Source organism: Phodopus roborovskii, unplaced genomic scaffold (genome assembly GCF_943737965.1).
Source record: "Phodopus roborovskii unplaced genomic scaffold, PHOROB, whole genome shotgun sequence".
In the NCBI taxonomy this organism is placed as follows: domain Eukaryota; kingdom Metazoa; phylum Chordata; class Mammalia; order Rodentia; family Cricetidae; genus Phodopus; species Phodopus roborovskii.
The window spans coordinates 21,044,601-21,069,361 of NW_026125052.1; the positions used below are offsets into that span (position 1 = coordinate 21,044,601).

Below are 24,761 nucleotides of genomic sequence, written 5' to 3' on the forward strand. Positions count from 1 at the left end.
TTCCTGCAGGAAGCTTATTTTCGATACATGGCAGAAAACCCAACTGCTGGGGTGGTTCAGGAAGAGGAGGAGGACAATCTGGAATATGATAGTGATGGAAATCCGATTGCACCTTCCAAAAAAATTATTGATCCTCTTCCTCCCATTGATCATTCAGAGGTATTAGATTTCTTTCTTTGTTTCAAACTGACAGTTTCATAATTTGGAATCTTAATTTCTACTAAGTGATTGGATCAGAAAGTCAGTGAGGCATGCATAGCCTATAAACTAGCTCACTGTAATCTCAATACTTACAAGGCAGAGGCAGGAGGAGAGTCAAAAGTTTGAGGTCAACCAAGGCTGTATAGTGAGTTGCAGCTTTGGTTACTAAATGAGACTGTTTCAAAATGAAAAGGTGCTGGGTAATGGTGGCATAACGCCTTTAATCCCAGCACTCAGAAGGCGGAGGCAGACAGATCTTTGTTGAGTCCAAGGCCAACCTGGTATACAAAGAGAGTTCCAGGACAGCCAAAGCTGCACCATGAAACCCTGTCTCTAGAAACAAACAAAAAACCCAAATGGGCTTTGTAAACAGGTTCATACTCTAAAAAGAAAGCTTGGGGCTGGAGATTTCACCCAGTAGGTAGAGTACTTGCCTGCTGTTTAATCCCCAGTGTTTTCTAAAACCAACTGTGGTGCATACCTCTAATCCCAGCACTATAAAGACCAGCCTTTGCTATGTATTAAGATATTCTTCAAAAAGTAATCAAATCAACCAAAATAGGCTTGGTCATTACTCTTAATAAGTTATGTGAGCAATTTTGTGGTTTTAAAGATTTTATTTTGCAACTAGAGAAGTGACTCAGGTTGAGTGCTGCTGTCCTTCCAGAGTGTGGTTCATAGCACCCACACTTAACATCTTATAGCTCACAGCCATTTATAACTCCACTTCTAAGGAATCCGATGTCCTCTTTCTCAGCCATTTGCATATATGATATAAACTCAGTCACATACATACAATAAATATTTATAGTAGTTTTCAATATAGTACATGGTGGGGATGGTATATGCACTTGAGTGCAGTATCCAAGGAGGAAGGCCAGAAGAGGGGGCTCCAATCTCTGTGGAGTTGGAGTTAAAAGCAGTTATGAGCAGCCCAAAGTGGATGCTGGAACCTAAACTTAGATCCTCTGCACCATCCAGTATGCTTTTAAAAAAAAAAAAAAAATAGAACTCCTAAAGACAAAGTTGTCTCTAAAGGAAATACTGGAAATGTCTTTAAATGCTAGGACCTGTATGAACTACTTAATCCTAAACATAGCTAAATGTTGTTTGTGGAATGATTGCTTTAAAAAATGTTGCCTCTACTGTGGTGTTGTTGGAAGCATGTAATCCCAGCACTTGGGAGGCAGAGGCAGGTGGATCTCTTGTTATCTTGAGACCAGCCTGGTCTACAAGGCAAATTCCAGGACGGTTAGGGTTACACAGAGAAACCCTGTCTCAAAAAACTCAAAAGAAAAAAAAAGTTTCCTCTGAGACCTTTAGCGCTACAGTAATTCTTCTGTATGTTTTTAAAGTTTGAGGTGTCTTTGGGAAGTAGGTTGGTATCTGTTTTGAAAGTAGGAATTGGGAAAAATACAGACTGTGCTTTTTAGGAGTGTGTGTCAAAAATAAATGATTTTACTTTCTAGCAAAAGTGCCTTTGTTTTAGAATATTTGTAAAAGATTATTATACATTAAAAATCAAACTTACAGGATTGACTCTTGAATTCTAGACTAACTTTGAGTAATTGGACCTGCAGATTGACTATCCACCATTTGAAAAAAATTTTTACAATGAACATGAAGAGATAACCAACCTCACTCCACAGCAGTTAATAGACCTGCGGCATAAACTCAACCTTCGGGTAAGAATCATAAGCAAGCATTCTTAAATTAATGTTGGTTTGGGTTTAGAATTTCTGTTTATCTAGATAGTAACACTGGGTTTATTTGCTAGTAAGAGTAACAATTACAGCCCTGGGGTTTGTGTGTCCTGATTTGATTGTTTTAGATCTGTAGATGATATTTCATAAAGTTTATTTCAGTTTTAAATTTTCCCTTTTTAAAAACCTCTGTGTGTGGGTGTGGGTAAAGTGCCTTTCTTTACCTGTTGAGTTTCCACTAGCCCTATATTTTGTTTTGTGTAGTCAACTTTGTACTGTGCTAGGTGGATAAACAATGAAAGGTAGAAAGCTGTTCTTTAGAGACAGTAAGTAGATTAGTAGATTAATAATAGATGTGAACAACCATGAAATGTTAGAATATTTTGAAATGACAGTACATTTGCTTTAAGTAATATATAGGGTTTTTTTTAAATATTTTTTTAAAATTTATTTATTATGTATACAGTCTGCAGGCCAGAAGAGGGTTCCAGATTTCATTACAAATGGTTATGAACCACCATGTGGTTGTTGGGAATTGAACTCAAGGCCTCTGGATGGAAGAGTAGCCAGTGCTCTTAACCACTGAGCCATCTTTCCAGCCCCTAGTGAACGCCTTTTAAAATATTGACTAAATGAGGAGGCCTGGAGAATTGGCTCAGTTGTTGCTTAATTATGAAAACTGAAGTTTAGATATTTCCACATAACAAACACACCTGTTAAACTCAGAGGGATCAGACCTTATTCTCTGGATATACATAATATAAATCTTGTTTTTTTTGTGTGTGTGTTTTTTTTTTTTTTTTTTTTTTTTTTTTGGATGAGTGATTGTCTTTTAAAAAAAACCTACATATAATTTTACAATACTTTAAATTGTCCAACAAAAAATTTAATTACTCATTTACTATATTATTTAGAATATTTTACATATTAAAGTCAAATAGAGAAAATGTTAGTTTATTCTAGTGTGAATAACTGTGGTCTATTTCTGCCTTATTAGTTGCTACATGTATGTGTGTACATGTGAGCACAAGTATATATTTGTCTTCTTTTCCAAGAAGTTATTAGTAGCCCCTCCCCCAAATAAAGATCTTTAGTAGTATCCAGGTAGGGATGGTGACAAACACCTTCAATCCCAGTACTCAGGATGAAAAGGCAAGCCTGAGCTACAGAACCAAGTTCCAGAGAACAGGTTTACAGAAAAACCCTGTTTCGAAAAACAAATTTTTTTTTCATTTTTCAAAGGTTTTATTGATTTGTGCTTACTGTAAGAATAAATAATCTTAAGTAATAAAATCCTTACTGGGAATCACTAGCTCCATCAGAAAAGCAATGAAATGTTACTACTACTGTGTAGACCAAAAGGATCAATAATCTCCATTCTTTGCCCAGTTGGGACACAGCTTGATAGTGTCTAGACTATCACTAGACTATCATTAACTTTTGAGACATCAGTTGGTTGCATCTTTCTAACCAGTGGCTATTGATTTGATTTTAATCTTACTTGTAATTTTAATTTACTTCAAAAATCTTAATTTTTTTTCTTATCGTTACTGTTTATTCAAAATGGCAAAAACCAATGTAAATGACTTTTCCAGTTAGTTAAGCAATTTGTTTCTCTCTTATGAGAAAATTAAGATTGTTTTAGGTACTTAGTCATTTAAAATCATTTGATTGAATTATGTCAGGAATTTTTTTCATGAGACCCTCATTATGTTTGAGGATCTACTTTTGCTTACACACTTTTCCATTTTTATACTCTAAAATTCTTGATCTGAGTGACTATTGTACTTCAAATTCTGTGTAATTGAAAGTACTGGTATACTTGCAATTGTCTTTGTCTCTAGGTTTCTGGTGCTGCGCCTCCTAGACCAGGAAGTAGTTTCGCTCATTTTGGGTTTGATGAACAACTTATGCACCAGATTCGGAAGTCTGAGTACACTCAGCCAACTCCAATACAGTGTCAGGTATGTAAAATATAATGGGAGAAAATGAAGCAGAGCCGTAAGAAATCTATAGTTTTATTTAAAACTCACTGTTGAGTGTGTGGTTACAGTACTAGGGTTCAAACCCAGGGCTTCATACATGCTAGGCAAATGCTCTCTGCTAAACTGCACATAAAGTTCTAAAACTTAATAAAATTAAAGAAAAATGAGAGTTCTTCCTGGGTGTAAGAAGTTACTAAGCATCTGGAAAGTGTGCTTTTACTCTTGCTAAATACCTTGAAAATAGGGTATGAAGAAAAATACAAGAAAGATTTGTCCATGGATATATTTGGTGTTTTTGATGGCTAGAATTCCTTTGTATATGACCTGGAAATTTAAATTTTTTTTTTTTTCCTGAAACTAATAGCTCTGTTTTCCATTCAAATGTGGGGTTTATTTATTTCTTTACCAAAATTAATAAATAAATTTATGTATATGAATGGTCTATTCTTTTTTAAGGGAATACATTAAGAAATTAATTTTTTTATACATAATGTATATTTTGCTTATATGTCTGCTTACCACTTAATGCAGTCGATGCAATGGTAGAGAGTTGGATGCCCTGGAACTAGAGTTACAAACAGCTATGGGCCATCATGTGGGTGCTCAGTATTGAACTCAGGCCCCCTGGAAAAGCCATCAGTGAACCTAACCATTGTGTAATCTCTCCAGCCTATTCAAAAAAATTAATAGTTTCTCTATAAAGACAAAAGTTTTTTTTAAATATATTGATACAAATGGTAGTTTTTTTTTTTTTGATAAATGATGGGATGGTTGAGCTACATGAAGATAATATATTATTCACTTTAAATCCATTTGATGGGGGATGTCAGGATTCAGCTAGTGTGTACGTTCCGGGATATTTTGGTTCTGTTTGAAATGAATGTCACCAGTAGTCATTTCCCTAAGCTTAACTTTATAATTGAAATTTTAGAGTATCTGTAACCTTTCTTTTCTCCTTGTCTAGGGTGTACCTGTAGCATTAAGTGGTAGAGACATGATTGGTATTGCTAAAACAGGCAGTGGGAAAACTGCAGCCTTTATTTGGCCTATGTTGATTCACATAATGGATCAGAAGGAATTGGAACCAGGAGATGGACCAATTGCTGTGATTGTGTGTCCTACTAGGGAACTTTGTCAACAGGTATGTATGCACTTTGTATAAAATTTCCTTTCCACATTTGGGCTAGCAAGATTCAGTGAGTAGAATAACCTATGAATTTCTAGTTGTTGTTGCATTGAGGTGTGTGCATTGGCACGCACATACATGTGGGGCCACACAAGAGAGGCCTGAGGTTGACTTTAGGTGTCTTTCTGGATTCATCTTCACATTTGCTGGGTGGTTACTGCTAGTCTGGCTATACTGTTATAGTGTTCTGACTCCATTTCCCAGATGCTTCTGGGGTTATTGTAGGGCACCGTGCTCACCCAGCTTTTATGTGGGTTCTAGAAGTCTGAATGTCAGTCCTCACACTTGCATTACAAGTGCTTAACCCACTGAGCCCCCTTCCCAACCTTCCCCTGCTTCTGTTTTAAATGTGCTAAAACTACATACAAAATTGGCCATCTTCAACCATTTTAAGTGTACAGTTCACTTGCTGACATTAAGTATATTCACATTATTATGCTCCCTGAAAAGTCTTGAAAAGTGTTAGATATTATCCATAACAAGGATAGCGTAATTTTTTATTTTACTCTCAAAATTTCTTGATAATATCAAGAAGAGGGTGAGTGATTCAAAGCAAGATAAGAGTTTTATTTTAGGATTAAGATGGGTGTAGTAGCCACGCCTTTAAGCAGCACATAGAAGTAGAGGCAGGAGCCCCGTCTACAGAATGAGTTCCAGGAGAGCTAGGGCTGTTAAATAGAACCCTGTCTTGAAAAACAAAAAAAAAAAAAAAAAAAAGAAAAAGAAAAAAGAAAAGAAAAAAGAAACAAACTAAGCAAAGAATGTTGTTTTATTTTGTTTTATGTTTGTTTATTTTGTTGATTTTGGTTGGTGATGGTAGTGTGGGTATGTGTTCAATAATAAGAATTGCACATGCACATAGCCCTTAAGTGTTACTCAAGTATTAAACTGTATGCACAACCTCTTCTGTTTGTATTGTTCTAGTTTTTGTATTTTTAGTTAGTAGCTCACTAAATTACCCAGACTGCATTTGAACTTGCTATTTTTCTCCTAAACCTCCCAGGTACCTAGAATTAGAAGCCTGTGCCACTAGGCACAGCTAGGTTTTGATTTTTCTGTAATAGAACACAATGCGTTGTTTAGAACTCTCTTTTGAGTAATAGTAAAAGTATTTGTTAAAGCTTGTTGTTAAAATGTTATTCATGTCTTTTTAGATCCACGCAGAATGTAAGCGGTTTGGGAAAGCATATAATCTTCGGTCAGTGGCAGTATATGGAGGAGGGAGCATGTGGGAGCAGGCCAAGGCCCTTCAGGAAGGAGCAGAGATTGTTGTGTGCACCCCAGTACGTATATCTTGTGTTCAGTGGGTTCTCACTTGCTATAGAAAACAGGATTACTTTTGAGGGGAATTCCCTCTAAAATGTAAAGCTAGGTTGGGAATACACTGGTGAATTCCTGCTGTTTTGGTTTAATTGTGATTAGTTGACTAAACTGCAATCTAGTTAAAACATCCATGACCCATGCATTATCAGCTCCAAGTTCCTTCCTGTTTGAAACAGGTTTTCATAGGCTCTCCTAAAAGCTGGATCTGTGGCTATTAAGAATATGAAGAAAATAGATACTCAAATAATGTTGAGAATCGCCCAGAGGATGTAGGTTAAACATTCAAGCTCATCCATAAGCATATATTACAAGAATGGTTCTAGCCCATTTATCCATAGACTTTAAACTGCAATTAATATAAAAGAGGAGCTTGCGTTTTAGGATTCTATTCTTGCTCAGTATGGTGGCATATGCCTTTAGTCCCAGGACTTAAGAGGCAGAGGCAGGTGGACTTTGTGAGCTCCAGGCCATTCATGAATACCCTCTCTTTAAAAAAAAAAAAAATTGTCTCTATTTCTGAGTTTGTTGCATACAAGCTGTCAGATCAGTATCTATATCTGTCTACTACCAAAGAACACTTTTTCCAGGAATGTAGCTGTAAATGTCTTTGTAAATCTTTATACTTAGTATTCATTTTGTGACTCTCAACAGGGTCGGCTGATTGATCATGTGAAGAAAAAAGCTACTAATCTTCAAAGAGTCTCTTACCTTGTGTTTGATGAAGCCGATCGGATGTTTGATATGGGATTCGGTATGCCTTTGACTATCAGTTTCTTGTGTACCCGCCCTGAAGTTAGTTTATTCTGTGTCTTCCTGGAGTTAACCAGTATTTAAATCATGATAGAAGTTAAAAACTATTTCTGGATTTCAAAAGAAGGGATAGACCAAGCCATGAGCCATTTGTAGGTGTTTTCAGAAGGGAAGTGTGCTAGTCTTGACTGTGTTGAGAAAATTTGCAAGTGCTCATAACAGAGGGAATGTTTTCTCTGTTCTTTATTTTTACTCACAGGCCTTTGAAGGTTAAAGGTGAATATTAAATCATCCAAAGTCCTTTTCCTGGTCTCTGGCTAACCAACTGTGCGAATTTCTAAATAACTGCTATGTACCCAGTTCAGCAGCTGAAATTTTTTTGAAATTTCATACTGAATGATGTCTAGGAGTTCCAGGGATTTTTTAATCCTTCACAGTTGTCATGTGGATTTCACTAAAGTGACTTTTCACAACTCTTTTAACTGTATTACAGTATTTTATTGATTGCTGTTCTGTTTCTTTCAGAGTACCAGGTTCGGTCCATAGCAAGTCATGTCCGTCCTGACAGACAGAGTATGTATGAAGCAGCTTTATAATAAACCTATATTATGTTCAAAATGAACACCTATTTTTTTATAAGTACTTAGTTATGGAAGTAAAAACTACTATTTATATACTAATGATAACTGTAAAGGAGAGAGTTAATGACTATTCATTTGAGCTTTAAAAAAAAAAAAAAAAGACCTTAAAGATCACTAGATGTAACTCTTGTACTTCTTGTTTTCTACAGTACTAAACCTGTTTTCCTGCATGTTAAGCAAGCACTCTTACGTTTCTGTGTTTTATATATATATGTATATATGTATCTCCAGTCCCCCCCCCCTTTTTTTTTAACCTTATATTTTAGGTAGAGTTTTACTAAGCTGACTAGGCTGTCCTTGAACAGTCTATAGCCTAAACAGGCCATAAACATGCAGTATTCCTGCCTCATCCTAGGACTACAGATCTATGCCACAGCCTCAGCAAACTGCTCACTTTTTATAGATAATAAAACTAAAATAATTTGCTGCAGTTTAGATGATGATTTGAAGTCAGAGACTTTTCCTGAACCATTTTGACAACTGCTTTCTTGATTGAAAATGAAGTAAAAATAAAAGAAAAAAAATCATTTTTATTTAGTTGAATCAGGTACATTACAGAAACTTAATTAGTGGATTCAGTAAGAAATGCTTGTTTTTCTTTGTTCTTTTTTTGTTTTTGTTTTTTTTGTTTTAATCTTTTAGCTCTCTTATTCAGTGCAACTTTTCGGAAAAAGATTGAAAAATTGGCCAGAGACATCTTAATTGATCCTATTCGAGTGGTGCAGGGAGACATTGGAGAGGTAATATTACACACGGCATGGTGGCTCCTGGGATTTTTCTTAGGGACATGGAGTTTAATTCCTACTTGATTTTGTTGTTGTTTTGAGACAGGGATTCTCTATGTAGTGCTAGATGCCCTGGAACAAGTCCTGTAGATCAGTATTCTGCCTCCTGAGTACTGGTGTGAAAGGCAGGCGCCACCATACCTGGCCCTTCAGTAATGAGTTAAAAATTAAAACGTTATGTATGGTGCAATATGATTTAGGTTTGCTTTAAGATAAGCAAGTTGAGGGGAGTGGCAAAGTGTTACTGTATGGAAGCTGAATGATGGGTATATGGGAATGATATTTGTTAATCTTTTTTTATTTTTTTCAAGACAGGGTTCCTGTGTGTAACTGCCCTGGCTATCCTGGAACTCAGAGATCTGGTTGCCTCTGCCTCCCAAGTGCTGAGGCCACGGAACAACACTGCGCATGGCTTTCTCAGCCTGCTTCTCTTTATTTTTTTAATGTGCATTGGTTTTTGCCTGTCTGTGTGAGTGTTATTCCTTGGAACTGAAGTTACAGTTGCGAGCTGCCATGTGGGTGCTGGAAATTGACCCATGGTCCTCTAGAAGAGCAGCTACTGCTCTAAACCTCTCATCCCCAGCATATTTTCTTATGTAACAGAGGACCACATGCCCAGGGGTGGCACTGCCCCCAGTCGGCTGGGCCCTCTATGAATCAATTAGCAGTCAAGAAAATTCCCTATAAATTTGCCTATAGGAATTTTCTCAATTGAGGGTCCTCTTCCCACGTAACTAGCTTGGTTTTTTTTGTCTGTTTGGTTGGTTGGTTGGTTTGTTTTTCGAGACAGGGTTTCTCTGTATTGCTTTTGGAGCCTGTCCTGGAATTATCTCTGTAGACCAGGCTGGACTCAAACTCACAGAGGTCCACCTGCCTCTGCCTCCTCCTCCTAAGTGCTGGGATTAAAGGCGTGCACCACCAACACCCAGCTTCATAACTCATAACTAGCTTGTATCAAGCTGACCAAAAAAAAAAAAAAAAAAAAATTACAGTATAGCTTTTTGACACATAACTATAATTATTTATGGGAAACAGTGGTATTTAAGTATATTTATGTAATGTATGATTAGTACATCCTACATCTTAAATGGTTATCATTTCTTTGTGTTGGAAACTAAGATCTTCTCTACTGAAATACATAATTATTAGTCAGCTATGTCTGTTCCTTCTCATGATTATTGTTAGAGTTTTTGAATACTAAGCACCTTAATATGTCAGGGTCTCATTTCTTAATGTGCTTACATAAGTTGTGCTTGTGGCAGTGAGTGGATAGGACCTTCCAGAATTGGTTTACTCAGCCAGGTGGTGGTGGTGTACGCCTTTAATCCCAGCCCTCAGGAGGCAGAGGCAGGCAGATCTCTGTGAGTTCAAAGACAGCTCCAAAGCTACAGAGAAATCCTATCTTGAAAAAAAAAAAAACAACAACAACAACAAAAGGCAGTTTACTCTTCTGGGAATGATAGGAATAGGCATATAAAAATCATTACAGATTTTTGGGGCCTACAAATTAGATGTGAAACATACCAGGGGAAGTTGGTGGGCAATGTGCTTTGAGAAAATAGTAAGTTTTAAGCTATAGTTAACATACTAAAGAATAACTCAAAGGTATCAGGGACTATCCAGGGCTATTCCCATGCAGATAGAAAATATAATACCCAGACTATGAAACCCCCTGTGGCACCATTGTCACAGTTGCTGCTTATTTTATTTCCTCTCAGGCAAATGAAGATGTGACACAGATTGTGGAGATACTTCATTCTGGGCCTAGTAAATGGAACTGGCTTACCCGGCGTCTGGTGGAGTTTACTTCTTCAGGGAGTGTCCTCCTGTTTGTTACTAAAAAAGCCAATGCTGAAGAACTAGCCAATAACCTTAAGCAGGAGGGTCATAACCTTGGTCTGCTTCACGGGGACATGGACCAAAGTGAAAGAAACAAGGTCATTTCAGATTTTAAGAAAAAAGACATCCCTGTCCTGGTGGCCACTGACGTTGCAGGTAAGAGTATGGATTTCACCATAACCTTAGTCTTTATTATATGAATGTCACTCTACCCTGTTACAAGACCTGTTGTATCTGGTCAGACTGATGGAATACCCACTGTATCCTATATGGAGCAACAGCTCTGACCACTTTCATTTAGTGTTCTCTTTTGTCAAAGTACCCTTGCAGCTAGAGAATGCTTGGGGGAAGACATTCATACCCTCATATCTACTACAGTGCTTATCTTACATTAGTTCATCTTTTGGCTTCATTCTGCTGAGTTTACAGCTACCCTTAAAAACAAGTATTTTAACTGGGCAGTGGTGGCCCATACCTTTAATCCCAGCACTAGGGAGTCAGAGGCTGGAGGATCTCTCTTGAGTTCAAGTCCAGCCTGGTCTACAGAGCAACTTCCAAGACAGTCAGAACTACACAGAAACAAAAACAAAAACTTAGGACCTACAAGGAGGTTCATTGGGTACTTGCCAATGAGCTGACTCCTGTAAGTTTTCTTTGCCTTCTACAAATGCTGTGTTATGTATGTGCATAAACAACACACACAGAGTTTGTGGATACTGAATGAAAATGCACTACAAACTGAATCCCTAGAGGACTAACTTGTATAAATTTTTTTTTTTTTTTTTTTGAGATAAGTTCTTATGTATCATCCAGGCTATATTGAACTCTTGTCTACATCTTCCAAGTATTGGGATTAGGATGTGATTCCAGTAAAATTATCTTCTCTATTTTTACATACATACATATTCATATTACTCCCAATAGAGTGAACTGAACTACTTTTTATTTTTGGTTTCATACCTATGAGCCTGTCTGGATAAGGAAATACACGTTCTTATAACTAGCATTTCTGGTTACTTTGATTTTCTTTTAAATAGCTGAAAAGTAGAAGAATCTGAATACTTTTTATTTCGTTTATTTCAGCCCGTGGTCTGGACATTCCTTCAATTAAGACAGTCATTAACTATGATGTAGCACGAGACATTGATACCCATACTCACAGGATTGGCCGAACAGGAAGAGCTGGGGAAAAGGGTGTGGCCTATACCTTACTAACCCCAAAGGACAGTAATTTTGCTGGTGACCTTGTCCGGAACCTGGAAGGAGCCAACCAACATGTTTCCAAGGAACTGTTAGACCTGGCAATGCAGGTGAGGGTTGGGCCCTTGAAATTGACAGAGATTATACAACTGAGTAAGAAAGTTCATCAGGCAAGTGAGGAAGATACATAGGAGCTTGAAAATAAAGTAGGCAGGAAGGAATGTGGTTAATGTGTAAACCTGGTACCATGGCGTATTCGGATTCCTGTGTATGTTCTTTCTACACTTTCTGTTAAAATGCTAGTCCTTTCTTTGGGCTAAAATCTGTTGTTTTTCCTTACTCCATACAACACTTCTGTGCATAAGTTTAATCTCAGAAGATGCCCACTATTCTCTCTGTTCCATTCTCTCAAGTGTCGTCTTTTTTGAGGGCTAAAAATAGATGGTCAGGTTGTTTATTAAGGAAACAGTTTTATGATGTTTATATTGTTTGTGTGTTTTTGCTACTAGAGATTGAATCCTGTTGTTTTGGGACATGCTAAGCAAGTGTTCTACTGAATTATATCCTCTACCTCTATTAAAATGGGCCTTAAGTATTCTTACATATTAACATTTCATATCTCTGGCCATAATAATTGCCTACTTCCTGATACTCTGTCAAATTACACCTGAATCACTTATCCCATGCAGTTCTCAAATTGCAAGTGCATTCAAGAAAGTTCACTTTTGTTTTTAATGTGGTGCTAGAGATTAAATTCAGGATCTTGTTTGACTAAGGCCAGTCCACTTGACTGGTTTGTTGTTGTTGGGTTTTTTGGTGTTTGTTTGTTTGTTTGTTTGTTTGTTTCAATATTTAATTATTATGCATACAGTGTTCTGCATGTGTGCCTGCATGCCAGAAGGGGGCATCAGATCTCACTATAGATGGTTGTGAGCCAACATGTGGTTTCTGGGAATTGAACTCAGGAACCCTGGAAGAGCAATCAGGGCTCTTAACCTCTGAGCCATCTCTCCAGCTCCCACTTGACTGTTTTAACCTGTGTGTAGCATAGCTGGATTATTGGGAATGCCTTTGTTTGTAACCTTAGTGCCGAAGAGAGGGGGAGATAACACTTTTTTTCCATTTCCTCAATGGAGAGCAAAACTAAGGATACAAGTAGTATATAATTCTCAGATGAAGCTTTAACACTGATGTTTGTGTTCTACCTATTTGTTGTTTTGAGCCAAAGTCTCACTCTGTGACCCTGGTTGTCCTTGTACACCAGGCTTTGAACTGACATATCCATCCACCTGCCTATGCCTTCCAAGTGCCTGGCTAAAGTTGTTTGTGGTTTTTTTTTTTTGTTTTGTTTTGTTTTTGTTTTTTTTTTTTTGTTTGTTTTGGTTTGTGAGTTTTTTGTTTTGAGACATGGTTTTCTGTGTAACAACTGTGGCTATCCCACAACTTGTTCTTATTTATTTACTTACTTATTTTTACTTTTTGTTATTGTTGTTCTTTTTTTGAGGCAGGGTTTCTCTGTGTAGCTTTGGAGCCTCTCCTGGCACTCTCTGTAGACTAGGCTGGCCTCAAACTCACAGAGATCCGCCTACCTCTGCCTCCCAAGTTCTGGAATTAAATGCGTGCACCACCACCACCCAACCTAAAGTCAGTTCTTTTTTAACTTTATTTTTATTTTATGTGCATTGCTGTTTTGCCTGCATGTATATCTGTATGAGTGTGTCAGATCTTGGAGTCACAGACAGTTATAAGCTGCCCCTAAAGTCTTACAATAATCCTCATTTCAACTAGCCCTTTTTCCTTCATTTCCAAATGTATTCATTCTTTATAAAGCTTTTGCTCCTAACTTTGTAAGCTTATGTTCATTGGTATTTATAGATGGGTTAAGAAATGAAAGGTAGGACCAGAGAGATCGCTCAGCACTTAAGAGCACTGCCTGCTCTTCCAAAGGTCCTGAGTTCAATTCCCAGCAGCCACATGGTGGCTCACAATCACCTGTAATGAAATCTGGTCCCCTCTTCTGACCTGTAGGCACACATGCAGGCAGAAGAACACTGCATATATCATAAATAAATAAATCTTTAAAAAAAAGAAAGAAAGAAAGAAAGAAATGAAAGGTAGGACTAGAGAGATTGCTCCCATAGTTAAGAATACTTACTACTCTTTCGGAAGACCCTGGTTCAGTTCCCAGTATCCACACCAAGTGTTTCACAACACTTGTAACTTCCATCTCAGGGATTCAGTGCCCTCTGGCCTCTGTAGACACGTCCATGCACTTGTTAAATATAAACTCTCACACACACTAATAAAAATAAATAATTTGGTTTTTGTTTTCTGTTTTTCAAGGCAGGGTTTCTCTGTGTACTCTGGCTTTCTTGGAACTCCGCAGACTAGGCTGGCCTTGAACTCAGGGATCTGCCTGCCTCTGTCTTCACGTGCTGGGATTAAAAGCATGCACCACCACTACCCAGCTTTTTTTTTTTTTTTTTTTTTTTTTTAATAAAATATTAGTTCATTTTCCTCTCTTAAGGTTAGAAATAGCCAGAGTAACTTTGTTACATTTTAGGTTTACTTAGCCACTTTCCTGGAGGCTCTGAAAGAAAGAGCAGTAAAGGAAACCTTAGCTAAGTGTCTAAGCAACCTGATAAATTTGCTGCATTGAGCTACCAAAATGTGGCTCATTGGTACAGTATTTGCCTGGAAACCTTAGATTCAACTGTACATGGTGGCAGATGCTTGAGATCCTAGTGCATAGAAGTGGTCGCAGAAGGTTCAGAAATTCACCAAGGCCAAAGCAGGAAAGTTCTTACCTACCTCATCTGTTTGCTTTGTTCTGGTTTTGTGGTTTGGAGGTTTTGTTTTCTTTTTTGACCTAGTCCTCTTTTCTTTGGTCCTTTCTCCCTTTGTGGACTTAACCTTGAATTGTGTTCATTGCAGAATGCCTGGTTTCGGAAATCCCGCTTCAAGGGAGGGAAAGGCAAAAAGCTGAACATTGGTGGAGGAGGCTTAGGCTATAGAGAGCGGCCTGGGCTAGGCTCTGAGAATTCGGTGAGTTCATACTACAGCAATACTCTGAGATAGGTCCTATATCTTAAAGGACAGTGATATTTTGATGTACCTTCCAAAACCTTGTCTCCCAGGGCATGTGTATTTAATAATCAACTGATATGAGTCCTTGAAATGCTTTTTCTTATCATGAAACTTGCTGTGGAAGAAGCATGTATGTTTGCCTGGCTTATTTGCTCAGCATTATTCTTGCTTTTGTGAATCTCAAATTGGAATTCCAGTATACATTTGAATTTCTGCCAGTATACATTCATGGCGCATTAGTGTTGACTTGGCATCATTGATAAACAGTATTCCCCATATTACAGAAATGTTGATTGTAGAAGTAATAATGGTTGCTGATAATTATTGAGCACTTTGTATCTGCCAGGGCCACTCTAAATACTATTTCAGTCTTAACCAATGTAAGTGATTGCATCTAATGAAATTTAAAGTTGTAACCAGCCAAGTGTTGAAATTGATTCATATCTTTATTGGTGTTACTTCAGGTCCTGTGAAGCCAGATTGTATTATATTACTGGCCTTTTCATCGTTAGCATTTGTACTTAATAGAATGTTAATGTAATATTCAATCATACTGTCGGTATAATTTAATAGCATTCTGATCATTGGAGTTGGTTTCCAGAAATAAATTTACTGGTTTGAGAGACACAAGCATTTTTAAATCCCTCTTCCTTATAATACCTTTCCTCACAAAGGAAGTAACTTTTTTTTGGTTTTCAAGACAGGGTTTCCCTGTGGCTTTGGAGCCTGTCCTGGAACTTGCTTTGGAGACCAGGCTGGCCTCTGCCTCCCAAGTGCTGGGACTAAGGTGTATGCCACCAACGCCCAGCTGTTTTAAAATACCCAGCACCTGCTGCAGCCCTGGACCCAGAGTTTGAATGTAATAAGCCTGTCTGTGGCTATTGCTTTTCTATCCACTTCTCATCCTCATGATTATGTTTTTGTTTTTGTTTTTTTTTTTTTTAGGACCGAGGAAATAACAACAATGTAATGAGCAATTATGAAGCCTACAAGCCCTCCACAGGAGCCATGGGAGATAGGCTCACAGCAATGAAAGCAGCTTTTCAGGTCTGAAATAAGACTTCATTTCAAAAGCTTTCAACAGGGCTGGAGAAGTGGTTCAGTGGTTAAGAGCACAGAGCATCTGGATTTCTCAGCATCCACATGGCAGCTTAGAGCCATCTTTATTTCTGTTCCACTGACACTTCTTCTGGCCTGAACAGGCACCAGACATGCATGTGGCACACATAAATATGTGTATACAAGCCAAGCAGTGGTGACACGTGCCTGTTTTTGTTTGGTGGGGGGGGGTTGTTTGTTTTTTGTTTTTCTTTTCTTCAAGACAGGGTTTCTCTGTATTGCTTTGGAGCCTGTCCTGGAATCTCTGAAGACCAGGCTGGCCTCAAACTCACAGATATCCCCCTGCCTCTGCCTCCCAAGTGCTGGGACTAATGTTAATGGTATGCACACATGCCTTTAATTCAAGCCCACAAGAAGCAAAAGCAGGTGGGTCTCAAGTTTGAGAGCAAGCACCAGGAAAGCTCAGACTACACCTAGAAAACCTGTTTTGGATGGGGGGAAATAAATATACACAGACAAATATACACTTACAATGCATAAAAATAAATGTTTTTTTAAAAGGCTTTTAACAGTAAATCCTGGCAGAGTCGGAGACCTTCCTTCACATAGAAATTTAACAGTATCCTGCCTGGATATGCAAGTAGTTTTTAAATACTTTATTATTGTCAAACCTAGCTGTCTCCTCAAGTTTGTTGTTGCACTTACTCCTGATGTCTCTCTCTCTTTCAGTCCCAGTACAAGAGTCACTTTGTTGCAGCCAGTTTAAGTAACCAGAAGGCTGGAACTTCTTCTGCTGGGGCAAGTGGATGGACTAGTGCAGGAAGCTTAAATTCTGTTCCAACGAATTCAACACAGCAGGGCCATACTAGCCCAGACAGCCCCATCAGCAGTGCTGCCAAGAACATTCCAGGCTTCAGCACTTCTGGGAATATCAGCAGTGCTCCGGTGACCTACCCTTCTGTTGGAACCCAAGGAATCAATAACACAGCTTCAGGGAGTAACATCCGTGAAGGGATTGGAGGTGGCAATGGGAAGAGAGAGAGATACACTGAGAACAGGGGTGGTGGCCGCCACAGTCATGGTGATAGTGGCAATCGACATGGAGATGGTGGTCGACATGGAGATGGATACCGTTACCCAGAAAGCAGCAGCCGTCATACTGATGGCCACCGACATGGAGAGAACAGGCATGGAGGAAGTGCTGGCAGACATGGAGAAAGCCGGGGTGCAAATGATGGTAGGAATGGAGAAAGCAGGAAAGAAGGCTTTAATCGTGAAAACAGGATGGACCCCAAGGTGGACAGCAACAAGATAGACAAAGTGGACAGCAAGTCAGATAAGACACCTGATGGTTTTGCTGTCCCAGAGCCACCCAAACGTAAGAAAAGTCGATGGGACAGTTAGAGGGTATGTGAAAATCAGTGTGAATCCGTTGTCTTTAATTTTATTTTTAGAAAGGTTTTGGTAACTAGGTGTCTCAGGGCTGGGTTGGGGTCCAAGATGTACAGACCCCCTGCCCTTGGTGGAAAACTGGAGCATGGAGACATTGTACCTTCATCTGGTGTTCATTCAGCTGTTTTCTTGGGAACCTACATTGGTCCTGGAAAGCAGAGCTGGGAAGCTTTTGTTTGTTCTGGGTGAGTTATGAGGGTAAGTGGAAGATACTTAGGGAGAAAGGGTCTTATAGGGCACAAAACTCACTCTAGGTTTATAATAGCTTATATTTTATACTAAAAGGTCACCTTATAAACATCTATAAATTGGACTTTTTTTCTTAGCTGTGGCCAGGCAGTCCTGTTATCTTTGGGTGTTTTGTTTTTGTGTGTGTGTGTTTTTTTTTGTTTGAGTTGGCTTCTGTAAACCCAACCTTCTATCTGTTAGGGCTGCTTGGGAAGCAGTGTGGTGCTTTCAGGCATTTGCAGGGGAGGTACCTGATAGTCAGGTTCCCCAGAAAGCTTTGTTTCTAACCCTGAGATGTGGAGGAAGGGTACCCTTCCAAACTCAGGCTTGGAGATCTTAGCCAACTAGGACTGAAGAATTCCAGTATCATCCAGGCCTGGGGCACTGCTAAATTTACCATTGAAAACCAACCCCAGCTTTGACAGTGTCTTCTATCTTTTTTTTTTTTTTTTAACTTGCCCCAATAGTAGAAAAGTCTTCTGAAATGATTCTGATGATTTTGTTCTATCTTGTTTATAAAAGGAAACGAAATATACAAACTTTGAATTTTGTGATTTTTGTGAAGGTTTCTTTAAGATGTGCATTCCTCTCTGCTTGCTCGTTAGTAAATGTTTTACTACTGGGACCTGAGGGCTGTCGTTTCTACCATACAATAGTTGCTACATATTAAATTATGGCTTGGAACAGTACAGCCCATGATGTGAAATGTGGGGAAGTGCTTGCTTATTAAACTATCAGAAAAGTTATCTCTTCTATTATCTTCATTTTATTCAAATAATGGAAAAGGGCGGGAGAGGACTAATGTTTAATAATCTATACAAAGGCCATTAACGCCGAATTTTCCCTTATGGCTTAAAAAAAAGATTTATTTCCATCCCGAGTTCTTCATGTAAGAGGCATCCATTGTGGACTGTAGATACATGACAGCTCCCCCTAACCCTGTGGGCAACAGCAGGTGCCAAAGCCACTGGTGAACTATCTTTCTAGTCTTCAGTCTGCTCACTTCCGCTTGTGCTTTTTCTTCTGTTCCTTCCGTTGTTGTGCTCTCTGGTCCTTCTTCATCCTTGAGTCCACTACCTTGAACTGACCTTTGACTCCTGCTGGCCGCCGGACCTTACGGCCTACACCTTTTTTGGCTACAACATAGGTGACCTGGCGTTTCTCCTTGCCAAGTCCAGCCTTCTTGTAGAGACTGTAAAAGAAAGACACAGGTTATGGTCTGCTCTCCAGAACTCTTACCTGCTGTCTGTCTCTGTCCTTTGCCAAATTACCTTCGCAGTTGTGCCACCTTTTCTCGTTCTGAGATATCCACAGTGTTCACCACAGCTTCTGCCTTCTTTTTGGTCTGCTCCAGCTTCTTCAGCATCTGGGAGGGAGCCTCAGTTAGATGACGTCTTTACCCAGCAACTCCTAACCTCAGGCAACCTCAGCTACTTACCCTCCGTTTCTTTCTGGCCTTGGCCTCAGCTACTTTCTTGATGGGCCGTGCGTTTATTTCCCGCCAGCGTTTTCGGTAATGTTCCACTTCTTTTTTGTCAATGGGCAGCTGGCGTATCCGGTGCTGCTTCTCTTCCTGCACAAACCACTCTGGAAGCTCCCCTTCATCTTCATTAAATGCGTACCTGAGTAGAGAGGATACCAGGCCAGCAATCGCCTGTTACTTCCTAAGGAAAAAAACCTTCCCCTAGCCGATGGAACTTCAGGATGTTCTGGCCCTTACCTGTTAAATGAGTTATCTATAAGGTCTCTCTTTGCCTTTTTGGAAGAGGCGATAACAGCACCTAGAGCAAGGCCTTCAGGATCCAGAATTCGATGTTTAACTGGAAAGGGAAAGACAAAAGTCAAAGCCTGATTCTCATCACTGAAACTTGCTCTGGTTTCTCTCTCCACTGCTGTGTACATACTTACCTGGGTCCTCAATAGGCACTACCTCAAACCCATCATCATCTGCCTTAGAACCACGGCTTCGCTTGGTACCACGGGATGCTTTCCAACTGTGGAAGAAGGCACAGCGGTGTTTATTCTCCCCCCTCCATGGTGAAAATCCACCTTGCCTCTACCTTACTCTCCATTTAAAACCACCTATCGAAATGACACAGAAACCCATCAGTGTGCCCCCTCACCTTTCTTCATCTTCACTACTGTCACTGTCTGAGCTGCTGACCTTGTCCTCCCCTCCAGGGTCAGTAACAGCTTTTGTCCCTGACACAGCCTCTGTCTCCTTAGGGACCTCATTCTGGCACAGGGGAGGTTTCTTTTCAGTCTTCGGACTAGAAGGTGGTGGAGATGGCTCCTTCCGACGACTCTTGTGCAGCAGCTGTGCCTGACTGATCTCCAGGGCCTCATCAGCATCGTCCTCAAGTCCACTGAAGCCGTCCTGTGATGGCAAAACCTCAGCAACCCTTCTCCCAGGGATGCCTGTGCCCCACCAGTCCCCCTGGCTCTACCTTGGAGAACCACAGGTTGGCTTGCTCTTCCTGCAGCACTGCCTTCTCTTCCAGGGGCACCAGCAATGGATTCTCTCCCTCCTCTATAGTGTCATCTGCTTGAGCAAACCGCAAGCTGTAGACCCAAAAGAAAGAGGTGAAACTCAAGTGACAAACACACACCAACACCCAGAGGCCTTGCTGTCTATGCCCACACAATTCTGTCTTGGGAATCAAGCTGAAAGTGACAGCACTTCCTTTCACACACAGCCCTTACCACTTCCTGTCGTTCACAGTGGAATGTGTCCTGACTCCGGCCAGGTCTTCTGGATCCAGGTCACTTTCCAGAGAAGTATCATCATCCTCAGCATCCGACACATAGATGTCATCCTCTGGCAGATCAGACAGGAATGTGTCTGCAGCATTCATGTCTCCTTGTGTTACTTTATCTAGCAACTGAAGTCCAACATGAATACACTGAAGTACTTAAAGGCAACAATGCATCCTCAGCAACATCAGTAAGAAAGAACATTCACAAACCTTAAGGCCTACACAGCAGCTGTGACATAGGAAAATAGCCAGCCTAAATGTCTGAATCTAGGTCCAGGGCTACATACTGACTAGTTTAAAAATAACCCAGAAGCCACTTGAAATACCTTAATTCAGATCTCTACAATTTGATCCTAAGTAAAAAAGCACCAGATAGCATGAATCAAACAAAACTGATTGCTTTCAAGTACTAAAAACCTACTCAAGGTGGACACAGCTGCTATTTGAGTATTATCACAAAATCCTGGGGATCATACTTAAGAAAATGATTTAACAAATCAAACTAAGGAAATGTACATGATTGTAGTTACATAACTCAAGTGCTTGTTCTTGCCTCCTGTGTTATAAAGGTGACTAGGCTAGTTTACTACAAAAGCTCATTTTGCATGGCACATTGCTTTAACTATGAAAGACATGTTCTTCAGTATTTGACAGAAGCATCGTCCAACAGCCCAATGCAAGGTGATCACTGACACAGTGAGGTGAAGATGATTGTGCCCTATGGAGGAATCCAGTCTTTGTTGGTAACTCAGGCTTTACAGCTTCATCTACTGTGAATAGAACTCTTGATCTAATACAAATCTTCCTCATCTCATATTAGGCATGTTTCTTTTTAGCATTTGAGTCGCAGGGTACCCTCATTTTTTCTCTACTATTTCCCTTATTAATTTTATTACTGAATACAACAACCAAATGCCATTATCTTTCAGTACATTTAATCCAATGCCCCTCCACCTCTAGGCTCTCAAACCAATCAACTGACTCCCTTACATCTCCAGCTGTCTCTTACCTGCTGACCCCGGATGGTACGCAGGGAGAACATGCCTGTCTCCCCCTCGTCCGCAATGGAAACCCCAGGCAGATCCATCTTCAGTTCTACACGCTCCCGCTGCTTCCTCTGCTCTCGAAGCAATTTCTTTTTCTTCCTGAACAGATAGTTTGAGGGGTTTAATCTACCTGGCTCCAAAAATTCTGGGCCTTTTACCATCTCCATATATTCTTCCTCAGGCCCCTCACCTCTTTAGTTCTGCCACTTCTTGAGCTTTCATCTCTGCCAAGGTCCGGTTTAGCTGCTCCTCCTCCTCTTCCTCCTCCTCAGCCTGCTTTGTCTCAGCTATTGATTCATCCTCCTCACCTTCTTCTTCTGAGCTGAGGCTGGCACACCAATTCAAACAATCTATTTTCTCAGACACTTGGTCCAACACCCTACCACACCCAGCCCTGGTTACCCCTCCACACCTGATGTCCAGCGCCTTTGCTTGCTCTTTGAGCTTCTTGGCCACATACCGCCGAAGTTTTGTTCTCCAATTCAGTAGAGACCTACCCAAGAAACACTCTTCTTGAAGCCCACACTTGAATCCACACAGGTTTTAGGCTTTTGCCACAAACAGAAGTTCCCAGAGTCCAACATCATGTATATGTACCCTGGCCCCTACACCTGTGTACCTAAGTTCCTTGCGCCCCAGTACTTTGATGTCCTGACAGCATACTCTTATATCCTCAGTTGTAGCTGGATGCTGTGCCAACTCTTCATCATCTATTGAGATCTATTTGTGGGGAAAAGGAATGAAATTTCTTTCTGGACATGTTTCTGGGACTCCTTTATACCCTCAATCTGGGAACTCACTTCGCTGGCCTTGGAGAGGAAGTCAACGGGATTGGCAGCTCGCAAAAAGTCAGTGACTGAGGTTCGGTGATAAAGAGTAAGGTCACCCTCAGCATAGCCTTCAGCCTTAGGAAGGGGAATAAAAACAGTTAGACAGTCCCTTCTTGGATGTCAAGCTTTCCCAGTTTCAGGACCCATTTCTCAAAACAACAAAAGCACCTTTGGCTTCTTCTTTGTCACCAACTCAGTAACAGTTTTAGCCTGAACTTCAACCTCCTTAAAGGCAAACTTAGGGTCAAAGAATTTGCTGTCAACCTTATCAGGAGCCAGAAACCCTAAAATGACAAGACAGATCACAGGTATGCTCTCATAACTAGAAGGCTGTCAAGAGGAAGAAGTAGTGATGTCCCACCTTGGCAGACTACAAAGATTTCTGCAGATTCATGGCGAGAGGCTTGGGGCTTCGTGGCCTGGACACGATGGAACAGCTGCTGGAAGATCCACAGCAGGGGCTGGTAATCACGGGAACGGAAGACTTTTGTGATGAAACAACCACCACGGGCCAAAAAATCACAAGCCAAGCGCAGCGCCATCAGTGTCAGGTTAGCTGTAGGACAGACAGTAAGAATCTGCAGCCTCTGGGCATGCCACCTCTACCCTCATCACCAAGCCCCACATTCCCTGTACCTTGCGAGTAAGCATCGTGGACCCAACTAGCCCCAACATTAGGAGCCCCATCATTGAGTACGACATCAACTTTCCATGTCTTCAACTCCTTCCTCAGGGCCTAGTAAAAAGTAAACGGTTTAGAGCAACAAAAACAAAGGAAGGGCTAAGAAAAGAGCACCAGGTTCAGTATTCTGTCTGGTCATTCACTTAGTGCCCACCATTGGCAGCATCCTGTGCCAGGTACTAGGGATACAAGAAACAACACTTCTGTCTTCACCAAATTTAGAGTAAGTTCACTGGGAAAGAGCTTTACTGAAATTCTCTTGTTTTTCTAACTAATTCACAGCACTATCTCTACCAGGCACAGTGGCACATGCCTGTAATCCCAGTTTACTTAATAGGCAAAGGCAGAAAGACTGCAAGATCAAGGCCATCCTTGTTCCACGTCAGTCTGCGCTACATAGTTATAAGCTAGCTTGAAGTACACAGCAAGACCCTGTCTCAAGGAAAAAAGAAAACCTTGATTCCAAGTAAAGATGTACACTAGGATTGTCATAGGTCTTTTGGGGGCATATGCTTAAAAACCATGGTAAATTGGGAAGTGTTTCACTCTTAGGAGACAATGATGTCAGCACATACTGGGGCAGGAAGGAGAAATTCTTATTACCTGCCTACAGCGCTCTGTTGTGATATCTTCCTGGAGAGTCACAACATTGGGAAGAGGCTTGATTGGAACCAGGTCCACTCCTGGAAGAAGTTAGGTCAGTGTATTATGGAGTGGAGGGAGATGCAGAACAAAGTTAGTACTTCACACACCCTCCCCCTCAAATGCCCAGGAGAGTCACTCACCCACAATAAGACTGGATACAGGCATAAACTTGGCAGCCACCTGCAGCCTGTGAAAACCAACAGGTTAAAATATCTTTCCCTTTGGCAATGTGATGTCTCACCCCTTTTAGGAATACCTATTACATGTAGTTGGCCAAACGTCTTTATTCATACATTCTCTACAATCAAAAAGCAAACTTCTTGAATTCCAGAACAAGCCTCCATTCCCAGCTCAAAGGAGGGCAAAGCAGTAAGATCAAAAGTTTAAGGCCGTCCCTGTCCCAAGAAATAATAAAGCAGATTGGGGATATAACTCAGGCAATGCGCCTGTCTAACATGAGGAAGTCCTTGGGTTCAGCCACAGTCCTGGAAAAAAAGAAACTGACTTCCAAAATTTGAGAGGAACGTGCTATAAAATACTTAATATGAGTTATGTAATTACTGTAAGGAGGATGGGTAGGGATCCGATTTCCACCCCCAAAGCAACTCTAAACCAATCAGGGCAGGAAGGTGCCACTAAGAGCAGCTCCTGCCAAATATTACCATCCTCCAGGCGCAGCACAGAGGTCCAGCAAGGCCCGGGCTTTCTGCAGGAACTGAAAGCGGCGATTGAGCTGGATCAGTTTGAAGGCGGAGCGAGAACGATAACCTGGACCGTAGGAAATTAGTATATAAAACAATAGCGTCTACGGAAGTCTTTACCATCAGGACTCCCACGGCCCCATCACCCCCTGAAAAGGAACTGTTAGCAAACGCGGACTGACTGATACACGTCGTTCAGGCACTTAGAACCCACTCACCAGTCTCCTTGGCTAAGTGATAGAACTTGTCCCGCCGGCTCTTGCCTACTTTGCCTTTCTTGCCCATGGTGGGATGGGGTATTATCTATCACTCACTCTGGGGAGAAATAAAGAGTTGAGACCATTTCCCCGAACACTGAGTTCTGCTTCGATTTCTCAGGGGACGAAGAAACCACTTACCGAGCACCGAGACGAGACGGCACCGAGCTCCACAGGGTTTTCAACACCGGAAGTAGCACATGTAGGCAGCAATCACACTTCCGCTTCCGCTTGCGTTCCCGGCTTTAGGTTTTCAGCCATTTGGAGTGTGGCCAAAAGGTCTCTGTCCGCGGGTCTTACAAATTAAAAGAGGAGCCTGGGAAGGCCGCGCTCAAGCACTACTGACATAGACTCCAGGAAACAACAACCAGACGTTCTGTGTCTCTTCACTGCCTCCCAAAGCTA

The 24,761-nt window shown here is 40.6% G+C and overlaps 2 protein-coding genes across 3 annotated transcripts in view; one reads left to right on the forward strand and one right to left on the reverse strand.

The window, feature by feature from the left end:
* The window catches only part of Ddx42 (DEAD-box helicase 42), a 37,739-nt gene extending 19,554 nt beyond the window's left edge, over positions 1 to 18,185 (forward strand). For both annotated transcript variants that reach the window (XM_051179238.1, XM_051179234.1), the window contains 13 exons: positions 10 to 159; positions 1,782 to 1,886; positions 3,749 to 3,868; positions 4,854 to 5,030; positions 6,230 to 6,358; positions 7,050 to 7,149; positions 7,674 to 7,721; positions 8,432 to 8,529; positions 10,293 to 10,569; positions 11,497 to 11,723; positions 14,548 to 14,658; positions 15,646 to 15,747; positions 16,489 to 18,185. In XM_051179238.1, coding sequence (XP_051035195.1) covers positions 10 to 159; positions 1,782 to 1,886; positions 3,749 to 3,868; positions 4,854 to 5,030; positions 6,230 to 6,358; positions 7,050 to 7,149; positions 7,674 to 7,721; positions 8,432 to 8,529; positions 10,293 to 10,569; positions 11,497 to 11,723; positions 14,548 to 14,658; positions 15,646 to 15,747; positions 16,489 to 17,163 — 2,319 coding nt within the window. In that variant the 3' untranslated portion in view covers positions 17,164 to 18,185. The remainder of the gene's footprint in view (positions 1 to 9; positions 160 to 1,781; positions 1,887 to 3,748; positions 3,869 to 4,853; positions 5,031 to 6,229; positions 6,359 to 7,049; positions 7,150 to 7,673; positions 7,722 to 8,431; positions 8,530 to 10,292; positions 10,570 to 11,496; positions 11,724 to 14,547; positions 14,659 to 15,645; positions 15,748 to 16,488) is intronic.
* Positions 17,869 to 24,654, reverse strand: Ftsj3 (FtsJ RNA 2'-O-methyltransferase 3). The gene is made up of 21 exons (XM_051179223.1): positions 24,498 to 24,654; positions 24,318 to 24,414; positions 24,061 to 24,166; positions 23,539 to 23,585; positions 23,357 to 23,436; positions 22,708 to 22,807; positions 22,433 to 22,627; positions 22,240 to 22,355; positions 22,042 to 22,146; positions 21,861 to 21,961; positions 21,654 to 21,734; positions 21,432 to 21,569; positions 21,205 to 21,340; positions 20,143 to 20,321; positions 19,887 to 20,001; positions 19,563 to 19,816; positions 19,348 to 19,433; positions 19,160 to 19,259; positions 18,878 to 19,061; positions 18,711 to 18,805; positions 17,869 to 18,631 (listed from the first exon to the last, which is right to left on the reverse strand). Exons 2-21 carry the CDS (start codon positions 24,382 to 24,384, stop codon positions 18,439 to 18,441), a joined length of 2,478 nt encoding a protein of 825 aa, XP_051035180.1. The 5' UTR covers positions 24,385 to 24,414; positions 24,498 to 24,654; the 3' UTR covers positions 17,869 to 18,438.
* Positions 24,655 to 24,761: the final 107 nt, after the last annotated feature.

Excerpts from the sequence above, each read along its gene's own strand:
- Ftsj3 (XM_051179223.1), bottom strand. The coding sequence starts at position 24,384 with ATGGGCAAGAAAGGCAAAGTAGGCAAGAGCCGGCGGGACAAGTTCTAT. Across the intron at positions 22,147-22,239 it reads TGACAAAGAAGAAGCCAAAG|GCTGAAGGCTATGCTGAGGG; the intron begins GTGCTTTTGTTG and ends CCCCTTCCTAAG. Across the intron at positions 20,002-20,142 it reads ACTGTGAACGACAGGAAGTG|CTTGCGGTTTGCTCAAGCAG; the intron begins GTAAGGGCTGTG and ends TTGGGTCTACAG.